General features: G+C 42.0%; 1 protein-coding gene across 2 annotated transcripts; it reads right to left on the bottom strand.

Moving 5' to 3' along the window:
- Window positions 1-1121: 1121 nt before the first annotated feature.
- On the bottom strand, window positions 1122-9660 carry LOC119214571 (cationic amino acid transporter 2-like). 2 transcript variants are annotated; one of them, XM_062566683.1, is made up of 12 exons: window positions 9505-9659; window positions 7812-8182; window positions 6578-6733; window positions 6303-6468; window positions 5454-5590; window positions 5148-5370; window positions 4833-4969; window positions 3134-3236; window positions 2853-2977; window positions 2268-2434; window positions 1542-1650; window positions 1122-1407 (listed from the first exon to the last, which is right to left on the bottom strand). In XM_062566683.1, the coding sequence occupies exons 1-12, from the start codon at window positions 9513-9515 to the stop codon at window positions 1298-1300; spliced, it is 1815 nt and encodes a 604-aa protein (XP_062422667.1). In that variant the 5' UTR covers window positions 9516-9659; the 3' UTR covers window positions 1122-1297. The 2 variants fall into 2 exon arrangements, with proteins under 2 accessions (XP_062422667.1, XP_062422668.1); XM_062566684.1 differs by lacking the exons at window positions 4833-4969; window positions 5148-5370 and having other exon boundaries at window positions 6548-6733; window positions 9505-9660.
- Window positions 9661-17696: the final 8036 nt, after the last annotated feature.

The following is a 17696-nucleotide window of genomic DNA, read 5'->3' as shown; positions in this document are numbered from 1 at the left end:
GTTGCAGTGGAGTCCCACCTGGTGATACACTACATCAGGGGTCTTCAACTAAATTGTGAAGAGGTCCAGTTAGAGAAAATTTCTAGAAGCGAAGGTCTGATCATGTGACTACTTAGTGTGATTAAATAGAGGAATAGTTATATCAACATCTGCATGTAATCACTACACGAATTACAAATCAAATGAATTCAGTACGATTCTAAAACAGTATTTGTCACGTAGCAAAGAACTGAACAAACAATGTTCCCTCAATTAACTAAAAATAAATAAAAAGTAGGGCTGCATTTAAAAAAATAAAATGTGAAAATCCCTGAATGTTCAAATAAAGTGCTTCAATTCAGAAACATTTTTTAAAAAGGAAAGATGAGCTTGAATATCCCCTTTTCTGCTTCAGATTTGGACAGTCTCAGCAAATTATAAATAATGAATTTAAAACATTTAATAGAACATATATATTTTCCAGTACCTGAATGGATCAGGTACCGTAAAGACGAGAAAATCTGCGCAGTCGAAAAGTGCTCCGTCATGGTCCAAGTTTCGGATGGAACAGCTTCTGGGTCCGAACTGCCAGTTAGTGCTCTCTGCACTACATGCACCTGTACTTGATCCTTGTGCTTTTTGTGGAACTACTAGCACACAAACAAGTCCGTACATAAATACTCTGGAAGAATGACTTGACAGCATCTTTTGACCCTCAAAGTTGCATTAATTGAAATGTATATTTTGAATGTACTACAGATAAGGTGCATTTTGTTGCTTCAGCTAAAATTGAACTTGCACGCACAAACATGAGTCCATGCCTATATATGACTTATTTGTCATAGGAAATGAACGTATTGTACATCAAATACACAGGTATTCGGATTTGGCAACAACTGCTGCTGCTGCTCCCCCCCAAACCACCAAGCGTTACGATTCTAAATCTAAGGCTGTAATTAGTACCACGTAAAAAAAATTCAGCCACTTTTTTCTACAAATTTATTAACATTTTTCATATTACTTACATTTTTTTTTTTTTAAAACATGTATTTTGCGTCATACCCGGAAGTTAAACAAAAATATCCAAGATTACAGAGTCTTGAAAGACTGATGAGTCATAATAGATAATATGACACACTTATACAGTTGGCATAAAAACATTCAATGAAAAAAAACTATAACTATAATGCAGAGTATTAAAATAGTTTTCAAGGTTATTCCTTGATGACCAACTATATTCTTTGATCAGGTTTGACCTGATCAAAGAATATATTCTGTTCATGCAGGTGGACAACACATCACAATTCAACGCACAACATTAAGCTGCAACGTCACTGTTTACAGCGGTATTCAGTTGGATGCGAGCTTCCCGCAGCCTTTGCTTTTGGACACTATTACGAACCCCGTAGCTAAAATAGATGATCAGACCTGAGGAAATAGTGGAGGCTTTTAAAAGGGATTTACATCATCATCACCATCAAATGATAACGAAAACTTGAAAAATATCAAACATGCCACATTGAGCTGGTTACTTAGGGGGCCATCGAGAGCAGTGTACTTACCTAATGCCATCCAGATAGCATAGCTGATCCAAGTTTCTCCTCCCAGCTGAACCATCAGGTAGGTATTCATTAGGATACTTAAAACTGGAATTATGGGTACACCGGGGACCTAAATTAACAAAAGAAATCATTAACAGTTTGGCATGATAAAAAGTTAGTTTAAATATTTGAGGGGGAGCTGTATGACTTAAGAGTTCCTGCCTCCACTACTTTGCATCCTTTCGAGAACAACCCTCGCCTTCGATTGCCACGACAATCCAATCCCAAAAAACAGCTTCTTCCAGCATAAAAACATTGCGCATGTAAGATGAAAGAGGTGCCAGTGAAACTAACCAGCTGGTGTCACTGGTGATAAATGCAAAACACAAGACATTTGGACAGATGGGAGGGGTCAAAAAAAACATCTGGTTAAAGCGATTTGGGTTTAGCTTCGATGCAGCTGCCTGTCGTTGAAGACACGCCACTTCTCCCAAAACAGACAAACAAGCAATAACTGTGGAAAGTTCTTCAAAACCAAAAAATATAGTATTTCAAATAGTCTTCAATAGCTGTGAGTTTATCCTTTGTTGGCCTCTGCCATAAACTTGGCATGGCAGAGGAACCTCAGTAAGCCTGTTAACTGACCAACCGAACATGCAATATAACCGCATTGGAACGGTAAAAGGGTGCAAATCCTCAGCATGCAGGAAAATTGGTACACCACCAACATCAACCCTCCCACTTTACCATGAAAGCAGCTTTGGTTGTGCTCTGTGGCTGTCTCCAGATGATAATGACGGCGAGGACCAGTGTCAACGCGAGGACAGCGACGAGCAGGATGCTCCACAACTCTCGTCTGCGAAGGGACTGCACAGCCTCGGACAGCAGCACGCTTATAGCGATCACCAGAAACACTGAGGAGGGATCACAGCTGTGAGGCACAACGTTCCACATTGAGTGTTGTCTTGTGGGTATATTTTGTCGATTACTGTTCCAGTAACTCTGGAAAGTGACACTGTTGACATACTACTAAAATGGAAAGTATGTTCTAGTCGGCAACATGTGCATGAAAGCGTTGATCATGCTATTAGATACATTTTCAGCAGATATAGTATGAATGGGGGAGCCTTGCATACATTATGACCCTGAAAGTCTATGATTATCATTGACGTTAGGGTTGGTATTTGGTTTTAAACAAAATCACTGATAGGGTTAGAAAAAAATAATACAATTATGCTTAGAACAACACTGCCACCATGTCTGATGGTGTGAAGACACAGGGGGTCGCCAAGAGTTGACGTCCACTCAGCAGAAGATTGAGAGCATACTTACAAATGATGATGATGACTACATTGACATTTTTAGAGGTGCGGTGGGTGGGTTGAGATGGAGGTCTCAACAGACCCATCAAACTAAATGGTTCCTGCCTACGAACAAGACCAGGGCATTCTTTGTACCTGGGGTAAAAAAAAAAGGCATGCGTCATGCAAAACAGATTAATACTTCATTAATCAGTTAAAAAGGCTTGGACAGCAAAATCCGTTTTAGAAATCGGAATTGCAGCGTATTAACCAACTGAATAAGTGTACATTAGGTACCTCAAGTGAACATACCTTAGTACGAGAATACACACTGCCACAAGGGTGTAGGCAAAGATGGTCCCAATTGAACTCATGTCAACAAGCGCCTTCAAGTCAAATAACAGGACCATGACAGCTGCAAAGAGAACCAGAATGCATACTTAGTTGGATAACAACTTTAGATCTTACCACAAAATAAATATTCTCTTTAATCAGGTTATTTTTACATTATATTTATCCACATTACTATCTTTTGGTGAGGTGAGGAATTGAATATTTCTCATGCCAAATTGAAATGTTATCATCCACACAGGAGCTACCAAACACATACCACTTGCTCATGGGTAACTAATATACACTCACCTAAAGGATTATTAGGAACACCTGTTCAATTTCTTATTAATGCAATTATCTCATCAACCAAACACATCGCAGTTTCTTCAACGCATTTAGGGGGGTTTTCCTGGTCAAGACATCTCCTGAACTCCAAACTGAATGTCAGAATGAGAAAGAAAGGTGATTTGGGCAATTTTGAGTGTGGCATGGTTGTTGGTGCCAGACGGGCCGGTCTGAGTATTTCCCAATCTGCTCAGTTACTGGGATTTTCACACCCAACCATTTCTAGGGTTTACAAAGAATGGTGTGAAAAGGGAAAAACATCCAGTATGCGGCAGTCCTGTGGGCGAAAATGCCTTGTTGATGCTAGAGGTCAGAGGAGAATGGGCAGACTGATTCAAGCTGATAGAAGAGCAACTTTGACTGAAATAACCACTCATTACAACAGAGGTATGCCGCAAAGCATTTGTGAAGCCACAACACGCAAAACCTTGAGGCGGATGGGCTACAACAGCAGAAGACCCCACCGGGTACCACTCATCTCCACTACAAAATCTCCACAAAAAAAAAGGCTACAATTTGCAAGAGCTCACCAAAATTGAAGACAGTTGAAGACTGGAAAAATGTTGCCTGGTCTGATGAGTCTGAATTTCTGTTGAGACGTTCAAATGGTAGAGTCAGATATTGGCGTAAACAGAATGAGAATGTGGATCCATCATGCCTCGTTACCAATGTGCAGGCTGGTGGTGGAATGGTGTGGGGGATGTTTTCTTGGCCCACTTTAGGCCCGTTAGTGCCAATTGGGCATTGTTTAAATGCCACGGCCTACCTGAGTATTGTTTCTGACCATGTCCATCCCTTTATGGCCACCATGTACCCATCCTCTGATGGCTACTTCCAGCAGGATAATGCACCATGTCACAAAGCTCAAATCATTTCAAATTGGTTTCTTGAACATGACAATGAGTTCACTGTACTAAAATGGCCCCCACAGTCACCAGATCTCAACCCAATAGAGCATCTTTGGGATGTGGTAGAAGAAGAGCTTCGTGCCCTGGATGTGCATCCCACAAATCTCCATCAACTGCAAGATGCTATCCTATCAATATGGACCAACATTTCTAAAGAATGCTTTCAGCACCTTGTTGAATCAATGCCACGTAGAATTAAGGCAGTTCTGAAGATGAACGGGGGTCAAACAGTATTAGTATGGTGTTCCTAATAATCCTTTAGGTGAGTGTACATACAACGTAGACAAAAGCTGCAAGAGCTGTGAGCTTATTGCACTTTCTTCGCCTGACAACCTATTGCACTCCGCCGTACTTTAGTTGCCAACTGTGTGCACACACACTTAATAAACAACGAAAATCAAAAATTGTAATTACAACTAGATTACCGGCCACAGCTCCTGAAGACAGTGTGGCAACGACGGGACTTTGCCTGGAGCTCATGTAACAAAGTGGCTTGAAGAGCAAGCCGTCTCTTGCCATGGCAAAGAGCACCCGCGGCATTGGAAACATCACTCCCAAGAGACTGTGGAAACATGACAGCACCGCTTCACTGACCGGGTGTAGAGCTCGCCAACGTCAAGAGAGTTAGACATTTATTCCATGTGCACTACTATAACCGAACAAAAATGTCATGTGATGAAAGCATCCGAAGAACGGCTAAAAAAAATCCTTTAACATGATGCAGAAATAGAGACCAGTACCTTGTTGAGAGTGCACAGAGGGATCCCACTGCCACAACGTATTTTGCAGGCTCCCAGCCAATATATTCAAAGGCCACAGGTAGAGGGCTGTGGCCATCGAGCAGATAGTAGGGCATCATAAGTGTGAGAGCGGCAGACACGCCGAAATAGGCCAAGAAACAGATGAGCAGTGACGATACGATCGCAAGAGGAATGGCTTTTTGTGGGTTCTCCACCTCCTCCCCTAGAAAGGGCCCTTGCATCAGCCAGATCCTCTGTTGAAGTCAATTCCCCAAAATGTGCTCTGCACTCACTACTCAACAATACCTGTTGTGGCGATGCAGTCAAATCCCACGAATGCATAGAAACAGGTTGCCGCTCCTTCTAATGTTCCGTCAAAGCCGAAGGGGAAGAAGCCACCAACACCCAAGTCTATTGTTTCGTTTTGTGCGGTTGTAAAGTTCCTGAAACGAAATTAAAGTGTAAAACAAGTAATTCGTTCGTGTCTCGCCCCCCCCCCCCCCCCATTGACAAGGCAGTACTAAAGAGGTTTAAAGAGCAATTTTTTGCCTCTTATTATCGGATGATTAAAGATCAACACTTCTAATTGATAGAATCTGAAATGTTTCAAAAAGAGACCGTAAAATGCAAAAATAATTGATTATTAATCAAAAACTGTAAATACATTTAAATTCTATAAGACAAAGCTAGTAATGTCAGAATTGTTGGGAAGAGCACAAAATTGGGTTTTAAGAACAACTAAAAAGGTGATAATAATTCCTGGCTGAATGGGCAAAAGGAGAATATTAGTGAAACATAAAAACAAAAATATACTTGTTGACCTAGTTGTTACCATTGTTCCTCATCTTTTTTCTATGATACTCATGCTCTTTGTTTTGGAACTATAATTCCCATAATTTGTATATGGTAAATAGGAAATAGTATTATACAGTAAAATAGCGTTTGAAGTTTACTTTTTGGGGAAGCACTAACTACCAATTTGCCATTTGTGATTCTTGTTAGTACCAAGTTGTGGAGAAGGATTTCACTGGATTACTTTGATACTGAAGAAAAATCTGAATTCTGAGCATAGTTCTTCAGTTATTATTTAAGGTCAAGTGCTGATTTGTGTTTTTTTTTTTTTTACAAAAAAGTGCAAAAAGAAAAATATCTTACTCCATGAGAAGAGTTGCATCGAGGATGGCCTCCCGACTGCTGCGCCAGTTGTTGAGATCTCCTTTTATAAAGCCAGCGATGATGATAAAAATTAAAACCATTACATTGATCGCAGTAAAAACTGTGTTGATAACAGCTGACTCCTTCACACCATGAGCAAGAACCCCTGGAATTAAAAAGAAAAAGTTAAATTCATTTTGTGCAGAAATTTCAGCTCTTGCAGCATTGCATCTTCTGTTCTTAACTTTCACATGAAATGACAATGGAGATATCACCAGCAAGCAACATAATCAGCCCAGCAGCAAAGAAGTCTGGGTATGAAGCCAGGCCAAGCGACTCCATTGGTGTATAGTCTTCTAGAGTTTGAGCAATAATGTTGTCAATAAGGTCATCAAAAGTTCCCGTCCAGGCTTTGGCCACACTAGATGTTCCTGAGAACCACAAGAGTACAGAAACATTTAGATATTCTTTTTTAGAAATTAAAAAAAAGCTATATCTGGACTATATCATAACATTTATGAGGGGACCTCTGTAGCCTCATAGACCTTTGTCCCCTGATAAATATCATAAAGTGATAAATTGGCCGTGTGATGTGTGATTAGATAGATGGTAATAAATACTCCCATGGCAAACATTTAAATACGGTTGTTGAATAAAAGATCAAACATGTTATATTTGTTAGTCTTTTAAATTTCAGGCAGTAATGGTTCCACACTAAGCCGGGACGTCTTTCAGGGACACAGTGGTGGTACTATGCAGGGTAGATGTTGAGATGGAAGTAGCCTAGCAGCTAGCTTAGCTTACCAGCAGGTTCCAGTCCTAGTCCTGAAGTTGTCAATTTGACATGTGGAGGAATTTCTCTGCACAGTTCTTCGGTTTTACTTCCAATGCAAAAAGCTCCATCTTCAACTTAGACTCCCTCAACTAACTGACTACAGCAAGCGATTACATGTCAACGCACAGCAGAAGTAAACAAAGCTGTGTTAAGCCATCTAGTTGAATGTACATTCACATTATCAAACAAAAAAGTCTTTCTGATGATCACATTGCATCACCTGGATGTGATTTGATCTAGTTATTGAATACAAATCAAACCAAGAGTGATCCATTAATTAAACCAATATGTTAATGTCCTCTATTTCTTTTACTGGCCGGTGATCAGTAAAGCCATTGCAAAAGTGTCAGTCTCTCGGCTGGCCATTGAATTTTATCAAATTCAAATTTGGTTATTTCAGTTCACTAGTGGCAAAAACGCCAAAGAAAATAACTGCCCAAGCAGAAAAGTTAAGGCGTCAAAATGGCTGCCCACAAACCGATGGATGACGTCACGGTGACTATGACAACTTTTTATTTTCAGTGTATGCTTTTTAATCCATAGAGGACTATCAGTGGAACTTCGTACTTGGGCCCCCAAGGTCAAAAAGGTCGAGAACACCGGCACCAGACAAAACTCCCAACGTTTCCGATTAGCTTCCTGCCCATCCACCTTCATTGTGCACTTTGACTTACCAATGACATAGGACAGCAGCAGGTTCCAGCCAGCCACAAAGGCCCACACCTCCCCCACAGTCACATAGCTATAGAGGTAAGCGGAGCCAGTCTTGGGGACCCGGGCTCCAAACTCAGAGTAACATAACCCGGCAAAGATGGAGGCCACCGCCGCAACCAGGAAGGAGATGATGATGCTGGGGCCGGCCACTTCCCTGGCCACCTCTCCCGACAGTACGTAGACACCGGCCCCGAGTGTGCTGCCGACGCCCAAACCCACCAGGTCTAAGGTGGTCAAGCAACGGCAGAAGTTGGACACCTCACCCTCGGGCTTCAGAGGCTTCTTTCGGGTCAGGCTCCGAAAAAAGCGCGACACTTTTGAGCAAGTGATTCTTGGAATTAGAACGTAGCCATGTAAAGAAAAAAAAGAAAAAATTACATTTTGCATGTTGCTTGGCTTTAGTTTAAAAACTCTTCACCTGACTGGTAAAGTTCTATCTCCACAACTGAGAACCACAAGCAATTCACACCCAAATCACGTATGGTAAACATGTCTATTTACATATTACCATTGAAATTCCCCAGGTGACCATTCTTTTAGGGACTCACTGGTTATAATAAATTGCATGATGAAATATGCAAAATATTTTAACAAATGTTCTTATTGGGAAACTGAACTTTTCCTTATATTCATTTGACTTAAGGTCTTTAAAAGCAGTGTTTTGAGATATCAATATGTATATTACATGTCACTTGGCTGAGGCTTTTATCCAAAGCGACTTACAATAAGTGCATTTAAACCATGAGGATACAAACTCAGAAGAACAACAACAAAGTGAAATTTCTCAAATAAGCCGACGTGTTATAGATAAGAGCCTTTATAAGTACAATCTAAATGCTACAGTTTGTTAGTGTCTTTAGTCGAGGTATAGTCTGAAGAGCTGTGTCTTTAGTTTGAAGATGTAAAGGCTCTCTGCGGTCTACTGCGGGAGATGCCCGAAACTAATGCTAAGGAGTGATCCGTGATTACCTTACGGACACATTTAATTTAATTGCAAAGTAACCCAGGCCAAGTCCAGTAAAGTAACAACCAAGAATGCACGGGAAGATAGATAGATAGATAGATAGATAGATGAGGAAAGGAAGAAGGTAACGAGCAACAGATTGTAAAATATGTTATGGAATGGGGCCAAGGTGGCAGATGGTCGGACAGCAGGTTACTAAGGTAATTGTCTTTTATATAAATAGGAGTCAGCAGCCTTTACAAAATATATACGAGTTAATTTATATTGAAATAAATGTTTCTATCGACAAGGCTATGAAAGATTAAAAAATAGAATGATAAAAACCATCAGAATATAAATAGGAATGTTTGAGGATATGTGGATGCAAGAGCTACTCATATGGTGATTTCTGGCTAACAAACTCGTTCTTATAAAATGGCTCAGACAATCATTGAACTACTTACATATTGAAGACACAGCAGGTGAATACATTTGCAATTGGAGTGGAAATTATCCATTGGTAAGTTTTGAAAATGGACGCTAATAGACAAAGTGGTAAAACTCTGACCTATGGGTGAATTTTAGATGTGAAGGCAGGAAAATAACTTTCATTCTCAAGTGTCAGATTTTAAGGAGACCTTCAAGATCTAGAGAACCCACAGCACAGTGTTAACCAAAGCACTATAATGTCACATGTGAACAAGCATTACCTGCGAGCCATTCCCAAGCCAGTGTGTTCAGATGCCCGTCAACATTGGGACGAGCAGCTCATGCCCACTGCTGCCGATGGACCATGGAAGGTCCTTTTTCCCTCCAGCAAGCAGAAGCACACCAGTCCTGAAGCGTAGTATGGCTCCACACCTGAAATCAATCCAGGCAATCAGCACCCTGTAGAAGAGGCCTCCCGAGTAAAGCTGATTGCTTCTTCTTCTTCTTCTTCTTCTTTTTTTTGGTGTTTTACGGCGGTTGGCACCCATCTTATAGGTGCATTACCGCCACCTTCTGCTCCGGAATATGGATCAGACAAAACCCTACTCTTCTTTACCCCACAATAAAACAAAACAAACAAAACCATAAAACAAATTATATTAAAAAAATACAACTAAGTAACCCCTGTACCCCATCCCTACATTTTACTCATATCCTATAAAAAAAACCCTGTGCTCTTCAAGAATGCCAACAGTACCCTAAACTGTGCTCTCTCACCTATGGCCAGTACTCCTTTCAGAGAACAATCATAAATCCCTACCTCCCTCAAACTATTCCTCATAACTTCTTTGTGTCTCATACTCCCTACACCTCAACACTACGTGCTCTACTGACTCTCCACACCCGTCACACAACCCTGTCTGGTGTTTCCCTATCATTTTTAGTGTTTTATTTAGTGCACAATGACCCAGCCGTAACCTTGTCAGAACAGTTTGTTCTCTCCTATTCCCACCTCCGACCCTATTAACTTTGATGCTCTTTTGAATGTGATTGTAATGTCTCCCTTTCCCTTCTCTATCCCACCTATCTTGCCACATTTTATTGATATTTCCCCAGTTAATACTCTTGACCTCTGCCTTGCTAATACTAACCTTCATCTCTATGTCCCCTTTCTTTAAAGCCCTTTTTGCCAACTCATCCGCCCTCTCATTCCCGCTCAACCCAGCATGTGCTGGAACCCACAGGAATTTGACCTGACCTCCCTGACTGGTTATTCTTGTGGCTGACTGAAGGACTTCGAACAGTATGTCCTGTCGACTGGGCGACTAAAAGGACTTTATACTTGCTAGCACTGAAGATGCATCTGAGCAAATCAATGCCTTTTCCAGTCTTGCCTCTTCCACCCATCGTAGAGCAACCAGCACTGCCACCATCTCCATTACATTACATTACATGTCATTTAGCTGACGCTTTTATCCAAAGCGACGTACAATAAGTGCATTTCCACATAGATACAAACTCAGAAAACAAGTAACAAGAAAGTACATTTTTCATCAAATAAGCAGTTACAAAACATGTTATAGAAAAGTGCCATTATAAGTACAATTTAAGTGCTATCATTTGTTAGTACTACGGTTTGCTAGTGTTTTAGTCAAGGTAGAGTCTAAAAAGGTGTGTCTTGAGTTTTCGACGGAAGATGTAGAGGCTCTCTGCAGTCCTAATGTCATCGGAGAGCTCATTCCACCATCTGGGAGCCAGGACAGCAAAGAGTCGCGATCTCGTCGAGTGCTTTTCTCTCAGTGAGGGAGGAACAAGCCGCTTGGCAGATGCAGATCGAAGTGTGCGAGTTGGGATGTAGGGTTTCACCATGTCCTGGATGTAGACTGGTCCCGGTCCATTCACAGCATGGTACGTCAGTACCAATGTTTTGAACTGGATGCGGGCAGCTACTGGTAACCAATGAAGTGAACGGAGAAGCGGTGTGGTGTGGGGGTATTTCGGAAGGTTGAAGACCAGTCGAGCTGCTGCATTCTGGATGAGCTGCAGTGGTCGTATGGCGGTACCTGGGAGACCCGCCAGCAGAGAGTTGCAGTAGTCAAGGCGGGAGATGACAAGCGCCTGAATCAGTACCTGTGCCGCCTTCTGAGTGAGAAGGGGTCGTATTCTCCTGATGTTGTAGAGCGTGTATCTACAGGATCGGGTCGTCGCTGCGATGTTGGCAGTTAGGGAGAGTTGGGAGTCAAGTGTCACGCCGAGGTTCCTGGCACTCTGAGTGGGCGTTAACACGGAGTTGCCGAAGTTAACGGTCAGGTCCTGGGTGGGCGAGGTTTTTCCAGGGAAGAAAAGTAGTTTGGTCTTGTCGGGGTTGATCTTCAGGTGATGAGCGGACATCCACTGGGAGATGTCAGTCAGACATGCAGAGATCCGTGCCGCCACCTGAGTGTCCGAGTCGGGGAAGGAGAGAATTAGTTGGGTGTCGTCGGCATAGCTGTGATAGGAAAAACCGTGCGAGCGAATGACGGAGCCAAGGGAGATGGTGTAAATTGAGAAGAGGAGGGGACCCAGGACGGAGCCCTGAGGAACTCCAGTTGTAAGGGGACAAAGTTCCGACACTTATGTTACTCTGAGTTACCCGGTAGGTGCGACCGTCAAGGTAGGATGAGAGAAGAGACAGCGCTGATCCTGTGACACCAAGTTCCTGAAGGGCGGCGATAAGGATCTGGTGGTTTACTGTGTCGAATGCTGCAGAAAGGTCCAGTAGGATGAGCAGGGAGGAGAGCGAGGCGCCTCTAGCAGCGTGGAGTTGTTCCGTGACAGCGAGGAGAGCAGTCTCTGTGGAATGGCCCGCCTTGAAGCCTGACTGGTGGGGGTCTAGGAGGTTGTTACTATGGAGGTAGGAGGAGAGTTGGTTGAAAATGGCTCGTTCAATTGTTTTGGACAGGAAGGGACCCCTAGATTATCAGATGTTCTCCTGTTAATTCCTATTCCTTTATCTGGTACTGCCACCCCAAACCCTGCCACTCCTGTTTCAGGTTTCTTAGCACCATCCGTATATACCTGTGTGTAATCCCTATATACTTCCCTTACATGGCACTCAAACGCAGCTACCAAATCAACCTAATTTTTTCTGTTTCTTTTGACATCTAATTAATGCCAGTCTATATCCGGCCACGCAAGTGTCCACGGGGCCACCATCGGGTAAACCACAGAGGGGCCTAAACTCGAACCAAACACTTTCAGTTCCCTAGCAATGTTGTTGCCCACCCGACCAAAGTACCCTTTCTGGCTCCCCCCACTCTCCCAGACCACCTGCAGCACTCCTTTTGCTGGATGAGAATCATTGTACCCCTGTAAGTTTGCCCAGTAGTTTGCCATTAATTGCTTCCTTCGTAAATCCATTTCTACCTGCAATGCAGGTATTGGAGATGTCTTCAAAGCTCTACATACTCTTAATGCTTGTGCCTGAACCACATAATTTACAGATTAGAGACTTGGCTGCTGACCCGTATGCTATACTGCCGTAATCCAACACTGATCTAATCAAAGTGACATACATAGTTTTTAATGACAAACAGCTGGCTCCCCATTCCCTCCCAGTCACACATCTCATCACATTAATTACTTATTTACATTTTTCCTCGACTCTCCTGATATGGTCTGCCCATGTCAACCGTGCATCAAAAAGAACACCCAGAAATTTAAATGTGCAAACCCTTACTAAATCTTTCCAATGCATTGTTAGCTTCTTTACATTACATACATACATTGCTATCCTTGATTATTTTCCTTGTGAAAAAGACTATTTGTGTTTTCTCCACTGAGAACCTAAACCCCCACTCACACCCCCACTCTACCACCTCATCAATTGCTTCTTTCCTTTCTGACTGCATGGTCCATGTTCCTTCCCCTTTTCCATAATGGCCCATCATCAGTAAACAGAGATCTGGCGATATCTACTGGTACCTTTGTGAACACGTCATTTATCATAATGATGAAGAGTAGTGGGCTAATCACACGTCCTTGAGGTGTACCATTATCCACTATGTATTGGTTTGACAAGTCTGACCCAATCCGTAAAAATATTTTATCTAGTTATATATTCTCCCACCAATTCCCATTTGGTGCATCTTAATTAGCAGACCTTCCTTCCACATAAGCTTTGTGGAAGGTCATAAGCTTTTTCTATGTCAAAAAACACTGCAATGACTGCCTCGTTATTTGCCTGGGACTTTCTTATTTCCGTTTCCAGCCTTATCACTGGGTCCATGGTGTTCTTTCCCTTCCTAAAACCACTCTGAAAAAGCAGCCAGCACTCCTTTCTTTTCAAGCGTATATGATAGTCTTTCTTTTATCATCCTTTTCATTATCTTACACATAATAGATGTTAGAGCTATTGCCTAACATCTGTAGCTGGTGGGTTTAGACGGATCTTTGCCAGGTTTTCTTATCGGAATCACTACTGCCTCCTTCCAAGTGCTCGGTAACTTTCCTTCCTCCTATACCATGTTATGAAGACACAGCAGCTTCAAGAGTCCCCCTTTTCCCACGTGCCTTAGCATGACGTAGCATACCTGATCGTTCCCTGGAGACGAGGGTCTTGATCCATTTTATCGCTCTCACCATTTCTGCCAAAGTAAAAGGATCATCCATATCCTCATGAGTGTCCTCCCTCCTCTCTAGCGCATCTGGGTGCTGACTCATTTTTGTCCCCCTCCTCCTCCTTTCTTCTTCAGACAGTTTATTTGAGCCATGAATCTTCACAAATGCCTTCACCATTATCTCTGCTTTTTTCCCTATTAGAGATTGCCGTTTCCTTACCAGAAATATAGTATAGTCCCACTCCCTTCTATCTCCTGCCATCCTCTTTCTCATCTCTCATCCATCATTCCCCATACATCTCCCACAGGAGTAGTTCTTCCCATTTTATTGCAAAAATTCCTCCAACTGTGTCTCTTAGGTTGTCTTACTGTTCTTCTCACTATGGCTTGTGCTTTCTTATATTGTATCAAATACTGCATGTTATGGGAGCGTCTCACTTGTTTGAATGCTTTGTTTCTGTTTTTAACAGCCCAACACTCCTCTGTCCACCAAGGAATTAGCTTCCTATTTAACTTATTTTTCCTCCTGGGTATGGATCCATTGGCTGCCATGATTATTGCTGAAGTTACCTCCTTATTTATGTAATCTATATCTCCAGCAATGCTGATCTTAGACATTGTTCTCTCACTTAGCTGTTGAAACTCACCCCAGTCTGCTTTTTGAAAGGTCCATCTCCTCTGGCAATTAAAGCACCTCAGTGGCTTTGGCACATATTCTCTTAATGGGTAACTCAGAAAACCAAGGAATACCTTCTTTGGCACATTCCTTTCTACAAACTTGATTAGTACTGACTCGCTGTCCATGTGAACTCCATCTCTTGTCATTTTCATTCTTTGAGCATTCACTACTTTTCCTCCCTAAACGTTCTTCTTTAGCTCCTCCATACCAACACTCACTGGCACCCCTGGGATAACTCCTTTACTTCCAGCATTTTGTGCGCCCACCCTCCCTGTGTTCAACACATTTCAACAACAATGCAATTCAAAGTGCTTTACGTAAAACCATTAAAAATATCCAAACGTAAAGCAAGGAGATTTACAAACAGTTAATAACATGTATTGAAACATAAGTCAGTCATTAAAAGGATAAAAATTGAACGCCTTTAAAAAACAGTCAAATAAAAGCAAACAGAAAAGTCTTTCATCTGGATTTAAAGGAGCTCAGGGACTCAGCAGACCTGCAGCTTTCTGGGACTTTGTTCCTTCTCCATGTTTAGTTTTAACTTTGGGAACACAAAGTAGACCAGTCACAGACAAGCTAAGGGTTCATGGCGGTTCAGCAGATCAGAAATGTACTTTGGCACTAAACCATTCAGTGCTTTATAAACCAACAGCAGGATTTTGAAGTTAATTCTTTGTTTTACGCCCTCCTCTAAAGCGAGAATACCATAACACCGCGTCACACGTGAGCAAGCCACAAGGAGGGTGAGGTGAAAAAAAAAGTGGGCGCACAAGCAGGACAAACAAAACACAGTACCGTTCAAACAAGGTTTATTTTACCTATAATACATTAGTGGGGGGAAAGGGGCTGAGCAGAACCAAAGCAAAGAAATGAACCAATGAAAAAGACCCCTGACCTATCTTGTCTAAACACAATCTGCTAAACTCTATGAAAAATACAGGGGGTGGTCCGCCCAGATCTTACCTAGTGTATATAGACAGAGGTTTATCTACGGGTAGTATGTAAACCCCAGGGTCTCTTACCTACACACTCCCATTGTGCGGTCCCCTTTTCCCTGGAACAACTGAAGAAACAAAAACTGAATAGTACAAACAACGTGATAACAACAGACAGAATAACAAAAATAACTTAACCTTCACCAGTTCAAATGACCAAATCCATACGTACACAAAACAAAAGTCACTTGACCACAGCTCTGCTCAAAACAATAGATCGTTCCAAAAGTTATTTTTCACAACAGTCCTTCCGCTCTCTCTCCAACAGCTCTGACTCTTGTTTCTCCCGACCTCCTTTTAAGCCACGGCATCCTGCAGTTGATTGGCTGTGGGTGAGGGTGATTAGTGGCTGCAGGTGGGAGCTGGCAGTGGAGATTATTGCATGGTGGGTGTGTCAGAACACCTGTAGGAACACAAATCAAAACATACACACACACACCCCCTCCCACAAACAAGCCGAGGCACGCAACACTTTGTTCTCTTTGAGAACAAACTCTTTGACAGGAATCTATTCTTCATTTGTATTTCTGAATTATCTTTGAATCCTCATCTTGACCATTGTTATGCTCAGTCACTTTCAGCACACATGAGAAAATAGGGTTGAACGACTAAAGTCCCAGACATTCTGACCTGGGAGAAAATAGGCAGCTTGATTCTCCATCCAAAGAAAGTGGATTAGTGCGTGTCTACCAAACAATTCCCTCAGCGCATGATGATATTGCCTGTAATGCAAATATAATATCACAAGAGGGCAGCAGGAGTGCGAGGAATAAATGCTCGGCTTTGTCTTCGGGGCCTGGTCTCAGCCGGTGACATGATGCCTGTGCCAATTAAAAGGAAGGAAATCAAGCAATCTGTCTGATCTGATTGCTTATGAGGCACAGGAGAACCCTGTCTCACTTTCTCACTTTGTAAATATTAATTATGCTGATCATGTGAAATAGAAAAAGATACTCTCTGGTTCCTATATTTAAAGATAGCACAGCATTCGTATGATTAAAGATTGTGGAAAATAACTTTCTACACATTGCAATTCCTAATAAAAGATTCGCAATATTGGTATCAGAACCCTCACTTTGGAGCTTTGACAATAATTTAGATTCTGTTGCTTTAAGATGTCAACACACCGTCTCTTAACACCAACTCTAGTTCTGCACCTGAAGATGCTAATCTGACAGTAAACGACACGTGCACAGACATAGGAACTCTTAGCCCCATTATATGCTCACCAACACCAATATAGCCCATTTGTCCCTGCTCGGCTGCATATGTACTTGTAATTTAAGTTTGACAAACTGCAAATTGAGGCCGGTTACCATGGAAACCTTCACACCACACGCTCTTGCATTTTTCACTTCATTTACTGGCCAGTGACCAGTGAAGCCATTGCAAAAGTGTTATTCTATCTGCTGGCTATTGAGGTTGAGGGCTGATTGACGGGTCTATCCTTCCAGAGTTGTATTAAGTGTCGATAGTATACATTACTCCTCCATAGTCCAAATTTGGTTACAAAAACACCAAAGAAAACATGGCAGCAAAATGGCAGCCCACAAACCAAAATAACTGAGGGCATTTCCCAGACTTTGTAAGCAACCATTGACGTTAAAAGGGTTTGGCACGAAGCGGTTCTATATTTTAAAATACTGTACTGCTCAGTATCACTGTATAGAGTTTTCTTAGATCAGAACACCATATCCTAGTGATAAGATATTCCTTAATAGCTGACAAACCAACTGCAACATATCCAACATACAACAAATTTGTGGGGGGGACACTGTGAGGGTGAGATGTTATGTTATTAGCGTCGTCAACATAGGCCAATTAGCCACTGTGTCTCCGTTTGGATGTGGGCACAGCTGACAACTGGGGAGAAAGGCAGGAGGAGATTAGCGACTGGAATCAAACAAAGCCAGAGAGAGAAGATTATCCGAGTGCTGCTTGTTCATTTGAATTGCATTTTCCATTGCATTAAGGATATGACTCAAAGGAATATAATGGGATGATCTTTATTAACCCAATCCAGTTCATGGATTATTATCAACACACTTAAATTCAATGTAATGCAATCCAAACAATATTTTGTCCACTCTTTACTATGAGCAAGAATCAAGTGTAATGAATGAATACACATTCAGTGTCTACAAGTGAGCACCCATGATCTATGAGCTCTGCCCGACTATCAAATCCTCATTGTGTGC

Source organism: Pungitius pungitius, chromosome 13 (genome assembly GCF_949316345.1).
Source record: "Pungitius pungitius chromosome 13, fPunPun2.1, whole genome shotgun sequence".
Classification (NCBI taxonomy): domain Eukaryota; kingdom Metazoa; phylum Chordata; class Actinopteri; order Perciformes; family Gasterosteidae; genus Pungitius; species Pungitius pungitius.
Note: the sequence above shows the minus strand (reverse complement) of the source record. Positions and strands in the feature narration are given on the sequence as shown.